Here is an 18,549-nt window from a genome sequence, read left to right on the forward strand (position 1 = left end):
TCAAGTCATACAGAATATTTCCCTGGCCCGGGGGTTCTGAGATCATCTGCTCAGCTTCTCCAGAGCTCCCATATGGCACAGCAGTTCGAGGACAGCACCACCACTGAAGTCTTCTCAGACAAGTGGCCTGTTTGGTAATAGAACTCCTGCCATTATCACTTGGTAGGCAGTCCCTTGGGCACTTAAAATAGGGCCATCGGAGTGGGGCGGGGTAGGGAGGGATGCTACCACCTCTGGCACGAAGCCTGCTTTGTTGTAATTAGTACGGTGGTGGGAAAGAGCACTGATCCCCCAGATAGAGGTCAGCTCTGTCACTTAGTTGTCTGTGAAAGGGGCAAGGTAATGAAGCCTACTGAGCCTTGAGTTCCTTCTCATTAATAGAGGCATGAGAACACCACCTCCTGAAGTCTGGGAGGACCAATGAATGTATGTTACATGCCTGGTAACTGTGCCTGGTGCGTGGTAGGCACCCAGCTGTTTGTCATTCCCTTTGTCTACCTGTTCAAAAAATGGCCATCATCATTAGCAAAGGGAGCACTTGTATGTTCACACCTGGGAGAGTGGGAGTTTCCAGGTAGACCAGTGTGCTGAAAGAGAAGAGATACGGGGCTAGATATGTAAACAGAAGTGACTATGTTGAAACTCTTAGCTGCGCCAATTAAACTGTGCATGTTTGCAAACAACCACCCTGACCCCTGGGGGAAGAAAATTGCTCCTGATCCAGAGATGGTCAGGCAGGTCAGGAGGGAGGCAGCTCTATAAAGTCACAACGGAGCTCTTTAAAATAGTCTCTAGAACAGGAAGATGTGGGGTGGGGCAGTGAGCTTGCAGATCAAAAGCCTGTCCGCCACTGCAGGTCCTTACCAATCCCCTCAAATAAGGAAAAATACTAAGCAGGGTTTCTTATATTTTGTCATCATATCACAGAAATTTTGGATACTATTAAATAATGTGATTCTTTGATCAGCTTTCTGCAATTATCAGTAATGCTTATATATGTGATACAGGTGATATGGCCTAAAAGTCCCAATAAAAAGGCAGTTTAGTAACTAGAAATATAAGTATCTAAGGGGTTAATGAGATAAGTACACTAAAACGTTCCAACAAGGATATTTGCTATTTTTTTACTTGAAGTGGTTTAAATGTCTATGAATAGAGAAATGCATAAATAGGTTTTAAAATTTTTAGATAGATGGATCTTTTATTTCCCACAATAACGGCATCATAGCACATGTAGTCCTTCCCAGTAACCTACTTTTTATAGCTAACTACATATCAAAAAGAGCTGTCTTTTTTTTTATATTGTTAAATACACATATTAAGAAAATATAAAATATATATCTTAAAGTACAATAATGAACTACTAAGTTTTAAAAATGGAACCTTGCTCATAGCATCCAAATCCCAAACGTTCTCCCTGATCTCTCGCTGATCATAACCTCCCAAACCCCCACTTAACTACTCTCCTGGCTTTAGTGATATTCATTCTTTTCCTTTAGTATATAGTTTACTGCTTAGGTATGTGTCCCTAGAAGCGTTCTTTCACTTTGACTATTTCTGAACTTTGTGTAAATGGAATTCTGCTATATGCATTACTTTTGTTCAACACTGCATCTGGGAACTCACCCATGTTGATGTGTATGGCCATAGTTTGGTCATTCTCAAAACTGTGGCATTTTTCATTATATGAGTATTTATCATATATATGTCCTGTATTTATTCATTTTCAACTGTTTCTACTTTCTGGCTCTTAGAAACAGTGGGACAATGAGCACTTTTATACCTAAGGCTCCAGTAAAAGAGTTTCTCTAGAATAGAGACCAGGAAAGGAATTTGTTTAATAGTAGGAGATACAAATGTTTGTCTTGATTTACATTCCAGCCATCCCTCTGTGAGAGTTCCTGCTCCTTTGCCTCTTTGCCACACTTGTTAAGATACTCAGATAATTGTTCTAATTTGGTAGGTGTGTAATAGCATCTCACTGTGCCTCTCCTTCATTTTTAAAGAGGTTGAGCTTAGATATATAGAAGTATTGCTTATTGATACATTTCCATTCCGGAGGTTCTGTTGTCTACCCTCACACTTTAAGGATTATTATCAAGTAAAATTATGTTTTCTACCTTCAAGGAGCTTACATACCTAGTCAGGGGACAAGAATACTCAGACCAAGGTGAGATCATGCCTGTGAAATGGTCTTGCCTGGAACCTTGAGTAAGTGGCCCTGTGGCATCACTTATGGAATTTTCCACTTAGGACAAAATGTGACCAAGGCTGAGTTGTACGTTATAGACCCTTTGTATAAGGGATTTAAGAAAAAGGAGATTTTAGTGCAGAGGAAGCCTGGATTGTTGTTTTTTTTTTTTTTTTATTTGCTTTGTTTGTTTTAGGTTCTAACTGTAATACATGAAAAAAATCAAGTAGAAAAATGTACAAAGAAGAAAATCAAAACAATCCTTTCCATGCCTCCAGAGATAAAATCTATTACCATTTTACTCTGTAAACTCAGCACTTGTTTTTGCTTTGAAGTGACATTTGGATGTTTGAAACAAAGAAATTGCTTTAGCTTACCCCCTCCCCCGTCCCTGCAAGAAAATTTTTTTAAAGATTGTCAGCGTGTTGGTGGGGAGGAGGGGAGTGACATTTGCTGACGGTTATTCTTCTGAGGGGTCCATGAGCAGAGGGAAGTTCTCACTTCCTTATCACCAGCTTGGGTGGTCTTTATAGAATAGGAGACTGCTATGTTCCAGAGTCAGGAAGAATGGACTCAAATTAAGGAAAACAGAACTAAAAATACATGCACCGATGGCCAGAGGTTCCTTGGCTACAGTCTGGACTCACAAGGATCTCTCCCAGGGAAGATCAATCATTGTGAAATGGAGAAAAAAAAAATTTTTTTAATTAGAAAGGAAGTTGGGGCACCTGGGTGGCTCAGTGGGTTAAAGCCTCTGCCTTCAGCTCAGGTCATGATCTCAGGGTCCTGGAATGGAGCCCTGCCTCAGGCTCTCTGCTCTGCAGGGAGCCTGCTTCCCCCTATCTCTCTCTGCCTGCCTCTCTGCCTACTTGTGATCTCTGTCAATCAAATAAATAAATACAATCTTAAACAAAAAAAAAAAAAAAAAGAAGAAGAAGGAAGGAAGCATGCAAGGTGGGGAGCTGCAGAGGGAGAGAGAGAATCCCAAACAGGCTCCCTGCTGAGCATAGAGCCCCATTTGGGCCTCCATGTCATGACCCTGAGATCAGGACCTGATCTGAAATCAAGTGTCAGGTGCTTACCCAACTGAGCCACCCAGGTGCCCCAGGAAAAAAATATCTTAAATGGTTTTTGCGAACATACCTGAAAGTGACAGTTCCTCCTGGACTTTAACAATTACAAACCCTTTGCAGTGAGCTGGTATAAGTTACTAGGCTGAAGAAAGACATTCCTCTGGGGAGTTAGGGATGGTATGATAAAGGGAACTACCTCTGAAAGACAGAGGGATCTAATTCCCTGAGAAAAGCAGACCCCGCAGGGGTTATATGGAGATGGAGAATAGAGCGGAAGAGCACTGTGGTTAAGAAAAACCGCACATACATGAACTAAAGGGATTCCCATACCAGAAACATCAAGTTAGGAACCTTGTCTGCACTTCCCACCACTGTGTCCCTCTCACCTACCCCAGGGACCAACATAAAGTTAAGTATTCCATGAATGAAGCCCGAATGCATGTGTTTCCCTATAGGGTTTTGTTTCTAGTTATACTGGGATCAAGAAACCTCTCCTTGCTTCTGTCTAGTCTGCCATCACAAATCCTGGCTCTTTATCATATTTCTGAGGCAGAAAATGCAGAGTGGCTCTCCAGGTGTTTCAGAAGTCAACACAAAGAAGCAAAACCATAGATCAGTTAGAACTGTGGTGACTCGGAGCTTCAATCAGTCTGAATTCTTGAACGAGCAGGACAAAACCCAAGGAGATCCTAGATCCAGACACAGATCTCACAGCTCCTTGATATGTTTGCCTTGATGTTAAGAACCTCCCCTTTTCATTTTCTTTTTCAGATCTTTTCCTAATAACTACTGGGACAAGTTTGTTAAGAGAAAGGTATGCCTTGTCAGTTGGTGGGGACTGGTTTCCATGACCACCAAAGAAATGGGAGTTTTGTTTTTTTTTTAAGTTCTACATACACAAACATGAATAAATTTGCTGTTGCTTTTAGGATGGTATCTTGAACAGAGTAAGTCACAGAAGGTTTTTTTGTATGAACATATGTAGGTTTTGGCTCCATTCTTATACTCCCTGCCCTAAACTGCTTAACACAATCACTACTTTGTACGTACTAGTTTTCTTCTCTCCTCCAAATAGATATCAGCTTGAAGAGTGGTTTTCACTTGGTCTCTTTCATTCCTGTTTTCTCCCGGGGTTATTTTTTCCTGTTGCATTTTCCTGTTGCATTTTGAGTCCTGTCTTCATCAACCCCTGAAAGAGCCCGAAGCATGGGGAAGCTCTGAAGCCTCAGGGCTGGCGACGGCCTGGTGATGTGCAGCCCGGGCTGCCCTGTCGCCCTCTTTCTCCAGGTGATCAACAAGTACGGTGACCTCTATGGAGCAGAACGCATTGCGGAACTCCTGGGTTTGGACAAAAATGCCCTGGATTTCAGCCCAGTCGAAGAGAGCAAAGCAGAGGCGGCCTCTCTGGTGTCATGGTATAGAGCTTAGGAGTTCAAATCCCAAGTCTGGCCCAAGGGGATCCTTTGTTTTTCCAGTTCTCCTCTGTGTGCCAGAGGGAGGGACCACAGCACGCCCGTGGGTGCTCAGGCTCTTCTCTGGCTTAGGTGTTTTCTTCTAGCTTCTGACATCCTGGGAGAACGCAGCCTCAAAAACCTTAAAGACCTCCCAGCTTTTATGCCTGTTCGAGCTGAAAGAGAAAGACTAATTAAAATTTCAAGATGCATGATTCAGCCATCCTCAGTCTCCTGGGGAACACCACATACAACCTGATAAAGCTCAGAGCTGTGTTTAGATTATTAAACCCGAGAGAAAAAAACTTAATTTTTCCCCTTATTAAACACTTAACCAAAGTCTGACATTTATAAGTTTTAAAAGGCTTTTGTTCCCCTTCAGGCTGAGTTCCGTTGACATGAAGTACCATGTCTGGAAGCTGGGAGTTGTTTTTACTGACAATGTGAGTACGGCTCCCAGAAAAACAAGATCCTGCACCACGGGGTCAGGGGTGTCATGGGATGCTGCAGGGCCACACGCTAGGGTGGGTGCCAAGAAGACTCAGCGCTGGCTTGTCAAAGGTGGATGCCCTTCCCGGTGCCGGGGGAACAGTAGTGCGGAAGGCAGGTGGGCTTTCACTGGGCAGTTCTCCGGCCAGTCACAGCACCTCAGCATCTAGGAACAAAAATGGTTTCATGGGCCATCAGGAGGCACAAATGCTTGAAAGGTTGCTCAATTGCCTCTCGGTCCTTTCTGCACAGTCCTTTCTCTACCTGGCCTGGTATACCACCATGTCAGTCCTGGGCCACTACAACAACTTCTTCTTTGCTGCTCATCTGCTGGACATCGCGATGGGCTTCAAGACGCTGAGGACTATTCTGTCATCTGTAACTCACAACGGCAAGCAGGTACTGGGGTCTATACTGGGCAGAACAGGAGAGGCCTAGATGTGGGTCGGGGGAAAGAAAGTCAACAGCAGGTGGTATACTGGTGTATGCCAGGAAGGTGTGTGTCATGGTGTGTGGTCCACACTTCTTGGCCAAACACGTGAACTGGTAGATCGTTACTGCAGAACTGCAGCCATCACTGAAGAGATGTAAGACCTTGGTGTAGAAACCCTCAGCACTTAGATCAGCCAGGAGAAAGGCGGGGTGGTGGGGGGAAGGAGGTGATGGACATATCAGAATTGCTCTGGAGACTTTTTCTGGTTTACTCTTTCCTCCACGAATCTGATACATTCCCTGGGGGTTGGTAAGCAAGCTATGCAATTTCGAAGCTCCTCGGGTGCTCTGATACATGGTTCTGATTAAGAAGCAATCACTTAGAGACACACACACACACACACACGTCTGTACCTCTATCTGTCTACGTAGACATGGTTCTGTCCAGCCTCATCAATATCCAGTCTGTTTTCTGCAGTGTTGTCAGGGGCAACCCTTGGTTAAAATCCTCTGATGGCTCCTTTTGTCAACAAATTCAAACTCCTTAGCATTTCATTCCTCATTAAGCGCAACTTCGTAAATAATACATGAGTTCCCTCCCATCTGTAAACCTTCTTGTAGGAGAGGGGGAAAATAAAGAAGTTAATATGGGCCCAGCTTTGTACAGCCATTATGGAAAACCATATGGAGGTTCCTCAAAAAATTAAATCTAGGACTGCCACATGATCTAGCAGTCCCATTTATGTGTATAAGTCAAAGCCAATGAGATCACTATATCAAAGAGATACCTGCATTCCCATGTTCAGTGTAGCATTATTCATAATAGTTAAGATATGGAAAAAACCTAAGTGTCCATCAATGGATGAATGGAAGAAAATGTCATATGAACATACAATGGAATATTAATTAGCCATAAAAAATGGAAATCCTGGGATTCACAGCAACATAGAGGAACAATTATGTTAAGGGAGATAAGCTAGACAGAGAAATACAAATACTGTATGTTCTCACTTATATGTGGAATCTAGAGAAATTGAACTAGAACCAAAGAGTAAAATGATGGTTGCCAGGGGCTAGGGGAATGGGGGCACGTCAGTCAGAGAATACAAACTTTTAGCTATGAGATGAATAAATTCTGGGGATCTAATATAAAGCAGGGTACTTGTAGTTAAAAATATTGTTTCGTGTACTGGAAATTTGCTAAGACAGTAGATCTGGTGTTCTCACAGCAGCCCCCCCCCACCCAGTAACTGTGTGAGGTGACAGATATGTTAATTACCTTGATTGTGGCACCATTTGACAATGTATACATATATTAAATCATTACTTTGTACACCTTAAAAAATAGGGATTCAACTAGAAAAAAAGTCAAAATTGACCTTTAATTGTTCTAAAATGAAATGTGTCAGAATCAGATATGTAAATACAGAGAACCGATGGTTGCCAGAGGGAAGGGGGTTGATGGATTGGGCAGAATGGGGGAAGGGAGTGGGAGGCACAGGCTGTCAGTGAGGGGATGAATAAGCCGTGGTAATACAAGGCTCAGCATAGGGAAGATAGTCCTTGGTACTATGGTAGCGTTGTGTGTGGTGACAGACGGGAACCGCACCTCTGCTGAGCACAGTGTAACATACAGAGATGCTGAATCACCACGTTGAGCACCTGGAACTAATGTAACATTGTCCACTATACTAGAATTTCTAAAAGATAAAAGGTTCTGGATCATCAGGCGTTAGGGTGGTTTATTTCCTCTAGGTTTCTGGTAGTAGCCACAGTCATTGTTTCTTGTTTGGTTGATGATAAAAAGAATGGAGAAAAGCCGGAAATACAGATTTGCTGCCACATACAAGCCGCTCAAGTCTAGGGAGGTAATAACAGAACCCGTGATCTAGATGTTTGCCTAGAGTGTTAAATGCTTCCTTACAGGTTCCTGGGAGAAAGGCCCTTGTGTATCTTTACATATGTGTCTTGGGAACTTTGATCCTATAAAGGCAGTGTTTCCCAAAGTGTGATCTGTGGAACACCAGTTCTACAGTTCAGTCTTTTAGAATTATTTCCTTTCCCTTTACTCAGATATTGAAACTTCAGTTTTTATTGATTTGGCTTAATGGCATTACACAAAACTGTACCTTAAATGGAAAGCTTAAACAATGAATTTTTTATACGGGCTTGCTAAATAAACTCTGGCAAGATTGTGAAAAACAAAACAATACTAGCAACTGTGCCCAGTTTGTGCCATGGGCCAGGTACTGTGACAGGCACAACTTACTTTGTAAGGTAGATGTTATGCTCACCTGACAGATAAGAGAACTGAAGCTCAGAGAGGCTAAGTGTCTTACCCAAGACCACACAGCTGCTAAGTGACAGAACTAGCCCATTTCTTCCTTGGTGCAAAGCCCAGGTTCTTGGTTTCTAAAACCAACTGCATTCTCTGAGGTCCGCTGTCTGAGGTTTAGTAAGTTATTATGCATCAAAGAAGCCTTTGAATATTTTTCTTCTGGTATTTATGTCAGTACTCATGCCTACCCCTTTTGTGTAGCAACTCAAAACTTGAGAGCAAAGCTCTTATTTCCGTAATGACTGTGATCTCCACCTCTCTAGCTCAGCCCCAATCCCTCCGATGGGCCATTGAGCAGATCCCACATCATGTATTTAGAGTACTTCCTCCAGCCAAGAAACAAGCTTGCCCTATGACCCCTGCAAAGGTTCTAGGCAGATTTCTTGATTATGAAAAATGTCACTTCACTGAACCGTCATAAATAATTCTTATGGCAGTTTCGAAGCTGTGACAATTATCCATTCATGGTTATTTATGAAAACATGTAATGTAGGGACACCCACCAGTCCAAAGAAACTTTCTTTAGAAGCGGCGTTAGAGTGGAAGCCATATTGTTAAGCCTCCACTCGCCGCCATCTCTGCAGAAAAGCAAGGGCCCTCTCCTCCTAGCTCTGTCACTGCTCAGTCCTTAAATCCCTCCTTACGTTGCTGAGGCCCAGCCCAGGCCCCTGGCATGTGTCTGCTAGAGCTGCTGTCACAGAATACCATGCTGGTGGTGTAAACAACAGACATTTATTTCCTCTCAGTTCTGGAGACTGGGAGTCTAAGATCAGGGTGGAGGTAGACCTGGTTTCCTTCAGAGGCCTCTCTCCTTGGTTTAGACCTGGCCACCCTCTTGCTTTTTCACTTGATCTTCCCTCAGTGCCTGCAGCTCCCCGTGTCTCTTTGTGTCCAAATCTCTCCTCTTGGAAGAACTCCAGGTAGACTAGAGCAGGGCCCATTCTAAAGCCATCATTCCAATTTACCTCCTTAAAGGCCCGATCTCCAAATCCAGTCACATTCTGAGATGCTAGAGCTTATGAATTTGGGGGAAATAGAATTTAGTCCACAATTACAGTCTTCTCCCCAGAGCCCGTTTTGTCCACCTGCAGTAGGACAGCCTTCGCTGCCACTCTCTCTTCTGTCCCCTTTCTACCTCACCTTTCTTGCTGCCTTGGAGTCCCCTGAGAAGCTCTGGAGAAGACCCACCTCCTTTCTCCTGTCTCCCTCCTGCCCCCAGCTGGTTCTGACTGTTGGTCTCCTGGCCGTGGTAGTTTACCTCTATACCGTGGTGGCCTTCAACTTCTTCCGCAAGTTCTACAACAAAAGTGAAGACGACGATGAGCCCGATATGAAGTGTGATGACATGATGACGGTGAGAGCCCATCACCGACAGAGACTAGAGCAGAATACAGGTCTCCTCCAAAAGGGGGAAGTGTCCCCGAGAGAGGGAAGGAGCCAGGTTGCAGAAGCCCAGGTGGAAAGACCACACTGCAGGGGTGGGGGGAGGGCTGTTCTCGTCTGTCTGTGCTTGTCTTAAAGATGCCAGTTACCTTTATCTGAACGTGAATGGACCTGAAGCTAAATTTCTTGGAAGTCCAACTTTGGTTCTCTGAGATCTGAGAGGGATCTATTCCCAGGAAACTGGTGCTCAGTTTATTCCAACAGGCCTGATGGGGTTCTTTCAGAAGAACTACTGTCATCTGAAAAAAATCATCAGAGCAGCAGGCTGGAGGGGAGGGGAGGAGGTCTTGCAGTCCAGCCAGCCACTCGCTCGTGGGCAAAAAGGGCAGAGCTCCAGGTGAGCTGGCAGAGGGAGAGGACCAGTGCGACCAGCATGCATTCCACACTACCCCTGGCTTTCCATGATCACTGCCTTTCCCTTTGCACCTCGCCCCTCCAAGTAGGACGGCACTCTGCTCTGGGAACCAGCTCCTGGATGCCTGCACTGGTTCTCACAGGTAGCCCCAGAGGAGAAAAAGTCTCCTCACGGACATGGCAGGAATCCCTGCCCTCCCGGGTGCATAGAGGATGCAGAAGGAGAGGAGGCTTTTTCCGGAGGTGGCACTTTAAATGAAGACAAACTACTGTCTGGCGAACACATGTTCCTCAGGGCCCAGAGTTGGTTTAACTTATACATGCCCTACCTGAATCCTCTCTTCTAATGAGTGAAGAATATCTTTTAAAGACTAAATGTAACAAGTCTTGCCACCTTCTGAGACCCCATGCTGACCAGTGGGCATCCAGGCCAGCAGCTAGCAGCGCGAGGACGGACATCATCGGGGAGCACCGTCATGCTGGTACCCGGCTGTGTGAAAGAGCGAACAACCATCGTGCTCAAAACAAAACTCTGTGATTTTGACCTGAACTGCCATTATTTTTCTTCTCTAGTGTTACCTGTTCCACATGTATGTGGGAGTGAGAGCTGGAGGGGGTATTGGCGACGAAATTGAAGACCCTGCTGGTGACCCTTATGAGATGTACCGCATTGTCTTTGACATTACCTTCTTCTTCTTCGTCATTGTCATCTTGCTGGCCATCATTCAAGGTATGGTGGCCAGTTACGTTAAGTATGAGTGGGCCTTATACCTACCTCTATATAATGTCATAGAGAAAGATAAAGAATTAGGTTCTTTATATGTCTATTATAATGTCATAGATAGATAAAGAACTAGGTTATCTTTCTCTATGACATTATATAGAGAGGTTTATACATTCACTTACTAGTTAACAATTTATTGAGCATCTACTATGCACGCACGTGGCTAGGCATAAAGCCAGAGATACACCCAGACACTGACACAAGAACCCTGAGAATTGGAATGGAGGACCACCCCTCACCTCCTTTTATCCCCCACGCAGAGCTGGTTATCTCCTTCTTACTCTGCTTCCTAGGTTTTTTTTGTTTTTGTTTTTTACAAAACAATGTAGCTTCTACCATTGAACCTCTGCCCTGAGCCCCTGAACAGATTACTTTAAACCCTTTATCTGTCTTTGTATTTAAAATACCAGGTCTTATTATTGATGCTTTTGGAGAGCTAAGAGACCAGCAGGAACAAGTGCGAGAAGATATGGAGGTAATGTTTGACTAGCTGCAATGCTTATTTCTTTATCTTATGGAAAATGGGTTTAAGTAATCGGGTCTGCTATTTTGTAGGGCCAGTCTTAGGCAAATGACCTACAAAGTTTGCTTGCCGTGCCTGTCTGCCAGCTCCGGGCACTGCTTCTGCCTCACCCTCCCTGCCCTGCACCGCCCCGCTTCCCCGCCTGCCACCCTGCTGCCTCCACCGTGCTCTGCTAGCTGGGAGTTGACGATGGGACACTGTGGAGAGGACTAATAGCCAAAAGCATTAGAGAGAGACATATTTTTCATCATCTGTCCATTCAGAGATCAGCAGCCCTTTCCCTCCTGCTATAATGTCATGTATACTAACGCCTTTACTGCTTCTCTTATTCATCTTAGACTAAATGTTTCATCTGTGGGATTGGCAATGACTATTTTGACACAACTCCTCATGGCTTTGAAACACATACCTTGCAGGAGCACAACTTAGCCAACTATTTGTGAGTATCCGTGGTCAACAGAGGGGACAGTGGCTGGGGGAAGGAGCTGCAGAGTAAAATACACAGTTATGTCATAGGGTTCCCCCCTGTACATGCCATTTCTGCCTGTTTCTCTGAAAAAGTAGCGGCAGTTAGGAAAAAACTTCAAGGCGTCTCGATGAGCTTGCCTCTTTGTCCATATTCCCTGCCTTTCCGGGCTTTGACAGACGGGTGCTATGGGCTTTCCCTGCACCTCACAAAGGTCAGCCCATGCACCTGCGATGAGACCCCATGCCTTCCTCACGTCCCATAACTACAGCAATTTCTTTCTCTACCAGATTTATCCTGTCACCAAACAAGTGTTATTTTTTTTTATCCTAAACAAAGAACAGAGCCTGCCGCCCCATTTACTTCCAGCTCTTGCCCTGCTTTCTTTCCCTTCCAGTAAAACTTAAAGTGTCTGTGCTTACTGTCTTCGATTCTTCTCTTCCCATTCTCCTTTGAACTCAGCCCAGTCAGGCCCCTCTCCACCACGTCACACTTGCTCCTATTGAGGTGGTCCACGAGCTGCCTGTTGCAGGGTGCTGTGGTCACTTTGCAGGCCTCACCCCACCTGTCCTCTCCTGGGAACATATAAGCTCCAGGAGAGCGGGATAGTTGTGGGACATGGGTGTTTCATACCACTGTATCCTAGCACATGGGGGAGAAGTCCTTGGCCCCCAGAAGGTGCTAATAAGCATTTCACTTGTTCTGAGGTCAAGCCGTCACTCAGAAACAAGTTATTCAGAGCCCATTTTGTACCCTATGAAGCTTCTATCTTAAAGAGACTCTGAATGGGCAGGTAATCTATATTCTTTGTAAGTGATCATTTTCAAGAAAAGGGAAAAAGCTGCTCCCCAGCCCATGTCTTCCCTTCTGGGTCTACATTTTATTATTTAGGAAAAACCAATCTTTAGGATAGAACAGGCCTAGCCTTTGGGAAAGTTATTATTGTCAAAAAGAAGTACCAAAGACCTATCATTTTGCTAGAATACCTTATATACTAGAAGACAAAAACACAAATTAAAAAAAAAATTTAATATATCCTTCCTCAAGTCGTGAGTATTCATCACTGTTAACTCTCATGAAGAGACAGCTTTGAGCAGTGGCAGTATCGTAGCCAATGAGGTTTATCCGAGGCGCAATTATTGCTAATTGAAAACTCTCATGAAGAGAGTTTCCATGTTAATGGAGGCAATCAAAATGGATGTCCTTCTAGAAAAGGTGAGCACCTGGCCCTTTGTCAGGACCTGTGAGTAGAGAAATGTGAAAGGGTGTTGTGATGATGTCCCCCTTCGACATCCTCCCTTGGCACTACGTATTATAATAATCTCCCTTCTGGCTCTCTGCACTGTTAGCAGCATGCTGGAGAAGAGAGAACCCATCTTGTTCATATTTAAAACTCCCCCTAAAAATGGTGCTTTGTCAAATAAATGTGCCAGGAACTAAAGTCTTCCATCCCCGAGTCTCGAACATGATAAAGCTATTGGGCATGCGGTCTTCTTAGTCTGCTAAAAGGAAAAGGAAGGAAGGAATGAAATCTTTTTATCGCTGCTGAAGCTGCAGATCTAAGGAGACCCTGAGAGAATTTGAAGTCTGGAGCTCAGGCTCTCCCCGTCCCCAGTCCTGTCTTTGAGGGCACAAGATGGGCTCCTTTGAAAGTGGTCTCTGAGATCCTGCAGTGTGAGCTGAAAGACCAGCCCCGGCTTCCATGGATACTCGGGTGAACCAGATGAACAGACTCGAACCCTAGCCCCACCACCGTTAGCACAAGTGACACTACACTGGCATTTCTCAGACGTCTACAATAAAAAACTCTTTCTAGAGGAGAACAGCTTAATGAGGTTACATGCTTTCTACCTTTTCCATGATCTGTCCTTGAGAAACAATTTTAGTTCTACGTTCAGCCATTAAAAATCATATGGTAAGAGTCTTGGTTACCCTTTCATTGTTTAGGATTTTTTTTGAGAGAGAAAGAGCACATGGTGGTGGGGGATAGGGCAGAAGGGGGGGGGCAGGGGGTATTAAACTGGCTCCGTGCCCAGTGCCGAGCCCCACATGAGGTTTGATCCCAGGTCCCTGAGATCATGACCTGAACCCAAACCAAGTCAGACATTCAACTGACTGAGCCACCCAGGTGCCCCCAGTTAGGATTTTTTAAAAAGGCAGCCAAAATTCTTCTCACAAGTAATGGTAAAATTTCTCCTCACAAAAAGACTAACCAAAGTAATATTGTCTTTTTCTCACTTAAATAATTCTCCAGGTTCTTCCTGATGTACCTGATTAATAAAGATGAGACCGAACACACGGGTCAGGTGAGAAAATCTCTTAAGACTCGTACCACTTTTAGAAGTCTTCAGACTCAACAAAACATAGGATGTCTGAAGTAGATAGATGACTTCATTCGTTTCCAGTGTACATTCTTCCTCTGCCTAATTCTGCTATCCCTTTGCGACCTAAGAAGCCAATATCCTCAGGCACCTCTAGTCTCTTCCTAAACACTTTATCTGTCCCAACAACGCTGACATTTTCTAAACCCTTACGGTTACTGCTTTAGAGTAGAATAGCTGGAGGTAGGGAGAACATTACAGACAAAAAGACAAGGAGGAGCTGAGTGGGTGGCTCTAACAAAGAGAGTAAAATGGCGTGAGAGACAGCCGGAGAAAGATAACCACCTCATGTGTGGGTGACACAGGGAATGTGGAGGTGTGGGTAGTATGAGTGAAAGTATGTGTCAAAAGGGATTCTGTGACTAAGTTTGAGAAACAAATGCCAAGACAAGAGACTAAAGGGAAGAAAAGGTAGGTTATCTAATACTCAAACATTATCAGATTGTAGGAAAACTTCACAGCTCAGACACTTGAGAGGCAACTGGTTCTAGATCTCCCTTCAGTGCTCCAGGCATCTGCCCCCACTAGCACTCACTATCCCTTCATTGTGTGTTCTTCTGCATTCTACCAATTACAAATGGCATAGAATCAGCCTCCTAGTATATCTTTCAGCATTTTTACTCGCAGTCATTGCATTGTGTTCAGTGTTTTGAGTTTTGGGGGGAGGGGAGTGGGGGTGGGGAATGACTTTTTGCTCCTAAACTAGCTTGGACTGGGAGCAGAGCAAGGAAGAAGGTACAAGGTTGGGCCCCGCCACCATTCTCCAAGGGAGACCTACTAAGTAAACACCACCTGGGTTTTAGCTTACTGCAGTTTAAAAAGAAGTACCCTTTGTTTCCCTTATTTCAGGAATCTTACGTCTGGAAGATGTACCAAGAAAGGTGTTGGGATTTCTTCCCGGCTGGTGACTGCTTTCGGAAACAATATGAAGATCAGCTTGGGTAAATCAGAATGAAAGAAACCCCACAATTCTAGATGGTCTACTTCCAGTGAAATAAATCCTTTTTATAGTTCTGCAAAATATTTGAAATGTGACATATTCTAAATGCCTCCCTTACGAGAAAGTGTTACAAACATGTGATATTTTGGAATTGATTTGGCTTTTTGTGCCTAATGGATGTAGTCCTAGGGGAGACAACCTATCAAAATGTTAAAAGATGGCAAAGAATCAAGGAAACTGCAGTTGAGAATACCTTCAAGTTTTCAGCATAATGGAAAAATGGTGTCATTGAGGAAAGAACTAGAAGTATGAAGTCTTCAACGCACAATACCTGAAATTTTACACACTTGAATGTCACATGACAGTATCCACTAGTGACTCATGGTCTGAACTACAAAAAAAAATCATTTTAACTGCAAATTTCTCCCATGGTACTTGCTAGTGAATGTATTCAGAATCAGCTTGAAAAGCTTTAAGCAGTTAAAAGAAATAGAAAAAAAAAAAAACCAACCAACCAACCCTTTGTCGACACTGAACTATCGATTAAGTGCCTTAAAATCTCTTTAGATATAGCTATGCAAATTTTTTATGTTTCCGTTTCAGACGGACAGTTCCATTAATGGGTTGTGTTGATCTTCTGTCTTTATGAAACTGCACTTGAAGGTTATTGCTATGGTTTTGGTTTTTTTTTTCCAGTAACAGCTTGTCAACTGCTGTTATTAGAAGTACTGTATTGAAAATTCAGAAAAATGTCACTCTTATGCCAAACTGAGTACTGCTTTATGGTTCCCTTGTAAGTAGTGGAGCTGCTGTGTTTAGGTGAATCTCCTTATGTCAAAGGAAGTGCCCACTGCAATAAAGTACCACGTACCAATCTGTGGTGTCGGCCTCTGGTGATGTACCTCTTCTGGATGATTCCACGGCCGTCCTGTAATTACTAGAAAAGGGGCATGGGACAAAGAGCCTTACCCCCCCACCCCCAAGAAAGAAAGGAATGCTATAGAGCAGCGTTCGTTTATTTTGGCCAAATGCATGCCTTGTTGCTATCCATCAGCAGCACCTGCTCTGCTGTAAACACTGAAAGGAAGGAGGCTGGAAACAAGAGCCGTAACATCCCCTGCCCTCAAGGACTCTGGGAGATCGCTAAGCCAGAGAGCGGATGCAGCGAGCCTTGTAGATGGGTAGTCCCGAGTGCCGTGGAACATAGAGGTAGGCGTTCCCTGCGGCAAGCGTGATGGAACACCCTGGCTCAGCAAGCAGCTGTTCTGGAAGGACAGCTGGGGCCCGCCCTTACTGACAAGGCAACCAAAATTTGCGTCAGGCACTTTTTTTTTTTGTTTTGTTTTCTTTTTCGTTTTTTTTCTTTTTTCTTTTCCTTTTAGGTTAGGAAATCATGCTGTCCAACCAGTCTTCAAGCTCCTCCTCAGTAACAGTTTTCGATGTATTTGGTTGCTCAGACCGCACGTTCTTTTCTCCCATCACAGATAGCTCGGCAGGACCTGGGGAGATAAAAGCAGTGTTAGCGACTTCACATTAGTCCCAGAACTGAGGGTTAAGGCTTCCTTTGGATTTGTTCCGTGATGGAATTCAGCTCTGATTACATAACAGGAAACATTCTATTATGGCTTCAACTCTTCAAGAAGATACAGTAATAGCTAAACAAATTAATAATTGGGGGGGGGGAGACTTGCTCCTCTGTTTATTCTGAAGTTGAATGTCCCAGTTCACTAAGTTTTCTAAAAAGACCAACAGATTAGTTTTCTTTTTACTATTGTAGCACTCCTGGAAAGTCCTTACAGGTTCTCAAATGCAGGTGTGGACGGGGCACATGTCCACCTTGGCCTCTCCATAGCAGCTGGCCCATGGTCTCACAGAGCACGCACAAAGGGCGAAGTGCTCTTTTGTACAAAAATAAGACAGAAATAGCAAGCCACAAGTCCTGCTCAGACAGTCGATTAAAAGGTCTGCTGCAGCACAGCTGAGGGCAATGAGGATCTGCACGCCTCTCTCCAGCGCCGGGTCCATCTGCTGCCCTGGGTTTAATATCGCAGTCGGGCAGGGAGCACCCTGCGAGCCTGCTGTATTGAGTGAGGAATGTTGTCAGAAAGGTCAGCTCAGGGGGAAGCGGTGATGTGAGCCCAGAAATAGATGTCGGCAGACAACACCAGATCGATGGCAGACGCTGCTGGAGAGGGGTACGGACGGGATGCCAGTGGGGCTGTGGGCACAAAAGGTGAGAAGATGGATAGGGAATAAAATGAAAGCCATACCTTGTTCTTCTTGGGCCACCTCCCCATCTTTCTCAGATTCTTGGGCCTGCACGGTCTGGACTGGTACAGTGTTCTCTCCCTCTCTTACAGGTGCATCTAAACTAAGCAGCAGATCTAATTCTTCCTCCAAGTGGTCTGCTGCCGCCTCCAGGGGGGCGGTGGGTTTCTGAGGTCCCATGGAGGGAGCCGGGCTGGGGCCATCTTTACCCAGGTACATGGGGCAGCCAGCAGCGGCAGATTTCAGCTCAGAGGTGGAGCCCTTTCCTCTGGGCCCCAAGGGCCCTTTTAACTGCATCCCCAGTCCCTTGCCTTCATCATTTCTCTTTGGTTTCACCTGAGGAAGCTCTAAAGGAAGGGTGGTCTGAAAGAGAAGCAATATAATGCAGGTAAAAATCTGAGTCCTGCCCTATTTGCTTACACAGAAACAAAAACGACAGAAGCCAAACTTGATGGAAGAGGAAATTCAGACAGGAAGGTCACAAAGGGTTCCCCCAGTTCAGGCCTTGCCCTAGAACCCTTCCTTATTGAGCTGGGGTAAATGGGGGAGACCTCACTGAAACACCACAGGGCTGTGCCTCCCCTCTGCCCACTCCCGCCTCTCTGCACAATGGCAGAGTAGACACCACAAGGGCATGTCTTTCTGTAATTGCCGTGGGAACTGGCAGTACCCCAGGTCTATTTGAATGTACACAGGTGTACATCTGTGAGGAGATAAACATCTGTAAAAGGCACCCAGAAGTAATTAGCAAATCAGATCATTCACTGTACTTAAATGCACTGATAATAAAGTCATCTAGAATGACCCGTAGTACATTTGAGTAAAATAAGGGGAAGGAAGTAGTTTAAAACTAGCCAGGTTTTCAAAGTTACTAAAATTAATCTATACTTTTATTCTCAGGCCTGCCATTGACAGGACATCCTCAGTTTTCTCCCTGAGGCCCCATCACCTTCATTGTGCTGTACTGGGCTAACCCAGCCCCATTCTGCGGGGAATGCACCCCAGCCGCACGTGTCCTGGCCACCCAGCGGGGACAGCAGCACTCTCCCCATCACTAATAAAACCCCAAACAGCCCAAACATGCATGGAGCTCCGTGGTGACTCAATCAGAGACAAATGCCATCCTCTCTACTTCCCTGCCCTGCCATTAAGCCCAGCCCTGAATTCTGCTTGCTGCCCTAAACCGGGGGTCAGTCAGGGCCACAGAAACAAGAGCTGGGTAGGTAACCAATTCATGTGGCTGCTCAAGTGTTGTGACACATTCAGTCGCAGAACGAAGCTGACCGCTTCAGTTGCTGGGATTCTCTTTACAATTAGTACGGCTCAGGGTTTCACTTTTTTAAAAATGCAATCTGAGCCACAACTACATTGTGAGGTGCCTGTCTTATGGTCTGTTGGGCCTCCCCCTCTCTGCTC

At 44.8% G+C, this 18,549-nt stretch overlaps 2 protein-coding genes and 1 non-coding gene across 4 annotated transcripts in view; 2 read left to right on the top strand and 1 right to left on the bottom strand.

The window, feature by feature from the left end:
- RYR3 (ryanodine receptor 3) overlaps positions 1 to 15,371 on the top strand; it is a 499,651-nt gene extending 484,280 nt beyond the window's left edge. The window contains exons 95-104 of the mRNA XM_032856920.1: positions 4,036 to 4,078; positions 4,552 to 4,679; positions 5,098 to 5,158; positions 5,457 to 5,603; positions 9,194 to 9,328; positions 10,345 to 10,501; positions 10,966 to 11,030; positions 11,417 to 11,517; positions 13,799 to 13,850; positions 14,775 to 15,371. Of these exons, the coding sequence (XP_032712811.1) occupies positions 4,036 to 4,078; positions 4,552 to 4,679; positions 5,098 to 5,158; positions 5,457 to 5,603; positions 9,194 to 9,328; positions 10,345 to 10,501; positions 10,966 to 11,030; positions 11,417 to 11,517; positions 13,799 to 13,850; positions 14,775 to 14,870 (985 nt within the window). The 3' untranslated portion in view covers positions 14,871 to 15,371. The remainder of the gene's footprint in view (positions 1 to 4,035; positions 4,079 to 4,551; positions 4,680 to 5,097; positions 5,159 to 5,456; positions 5,604 to 9,193; positions 9,329 to 10,344; positions 10,502 to 10,965; positions 11,031 to 11,416; positions 11,518 to 13,798; positions 13,851 to 14,774) is intronic.
- On the top strand, positions 12,630 to 12,769 carry LOC116867556. Its single transcript, XR_004382607.1, has one exon. It is a non-coding gene; the product is annotated as a U4 spliceosomal RNA (small nuclear RNA).
- An 848-nt stretch (positions 15,372 to 16,219) lies between the features above and the next one.
- AVEN (apoptosis and caspase activation inhibitor) overlaps positions 16,220 to 18,549 on the bottom strand; it is a 153,244-nt gene continuing 150,914 nt past the window's right edge. For both annotated transcript variants that reach the window (XM_032856921.1, XM_032856922.1), the window contains exons 5-6: positions 17,136 to 17,496; positions 16,220 to 16,364 (exon numbers count right to left, since the gene is read on the bottom strand). In XM_032856921.1, coding sequence (XP_032712812.1) covers positions 16,249 to 16,364; positions 17,136 to 17,496 — 477 coding nt within the window. In that variant the 3' untranslated portion in view covers positions 16,220 to 16,248. The remainder of the gene's footprint in view (positions 16,365 to 17,135; positions 17,497 to 18,549) is intronic.

The sequence above is a fragment of the Lontra canadensis genome, unplaced genomic scaffold, assembly GCF_010015895.1.
Source record: "Lontra canadensis isolate GAN:19392208 unplaced genomic scaffold, GSC_riverotter_1.0 scaffold12, whole genome shotgun sequence".
In the NCBI taxonomy this organism is placed as follows: Eukaryota; Metazoa; Chordata; class Mammalia; order Carnivora; family Mustelidae; genus Lontra; species Lontra canadensis.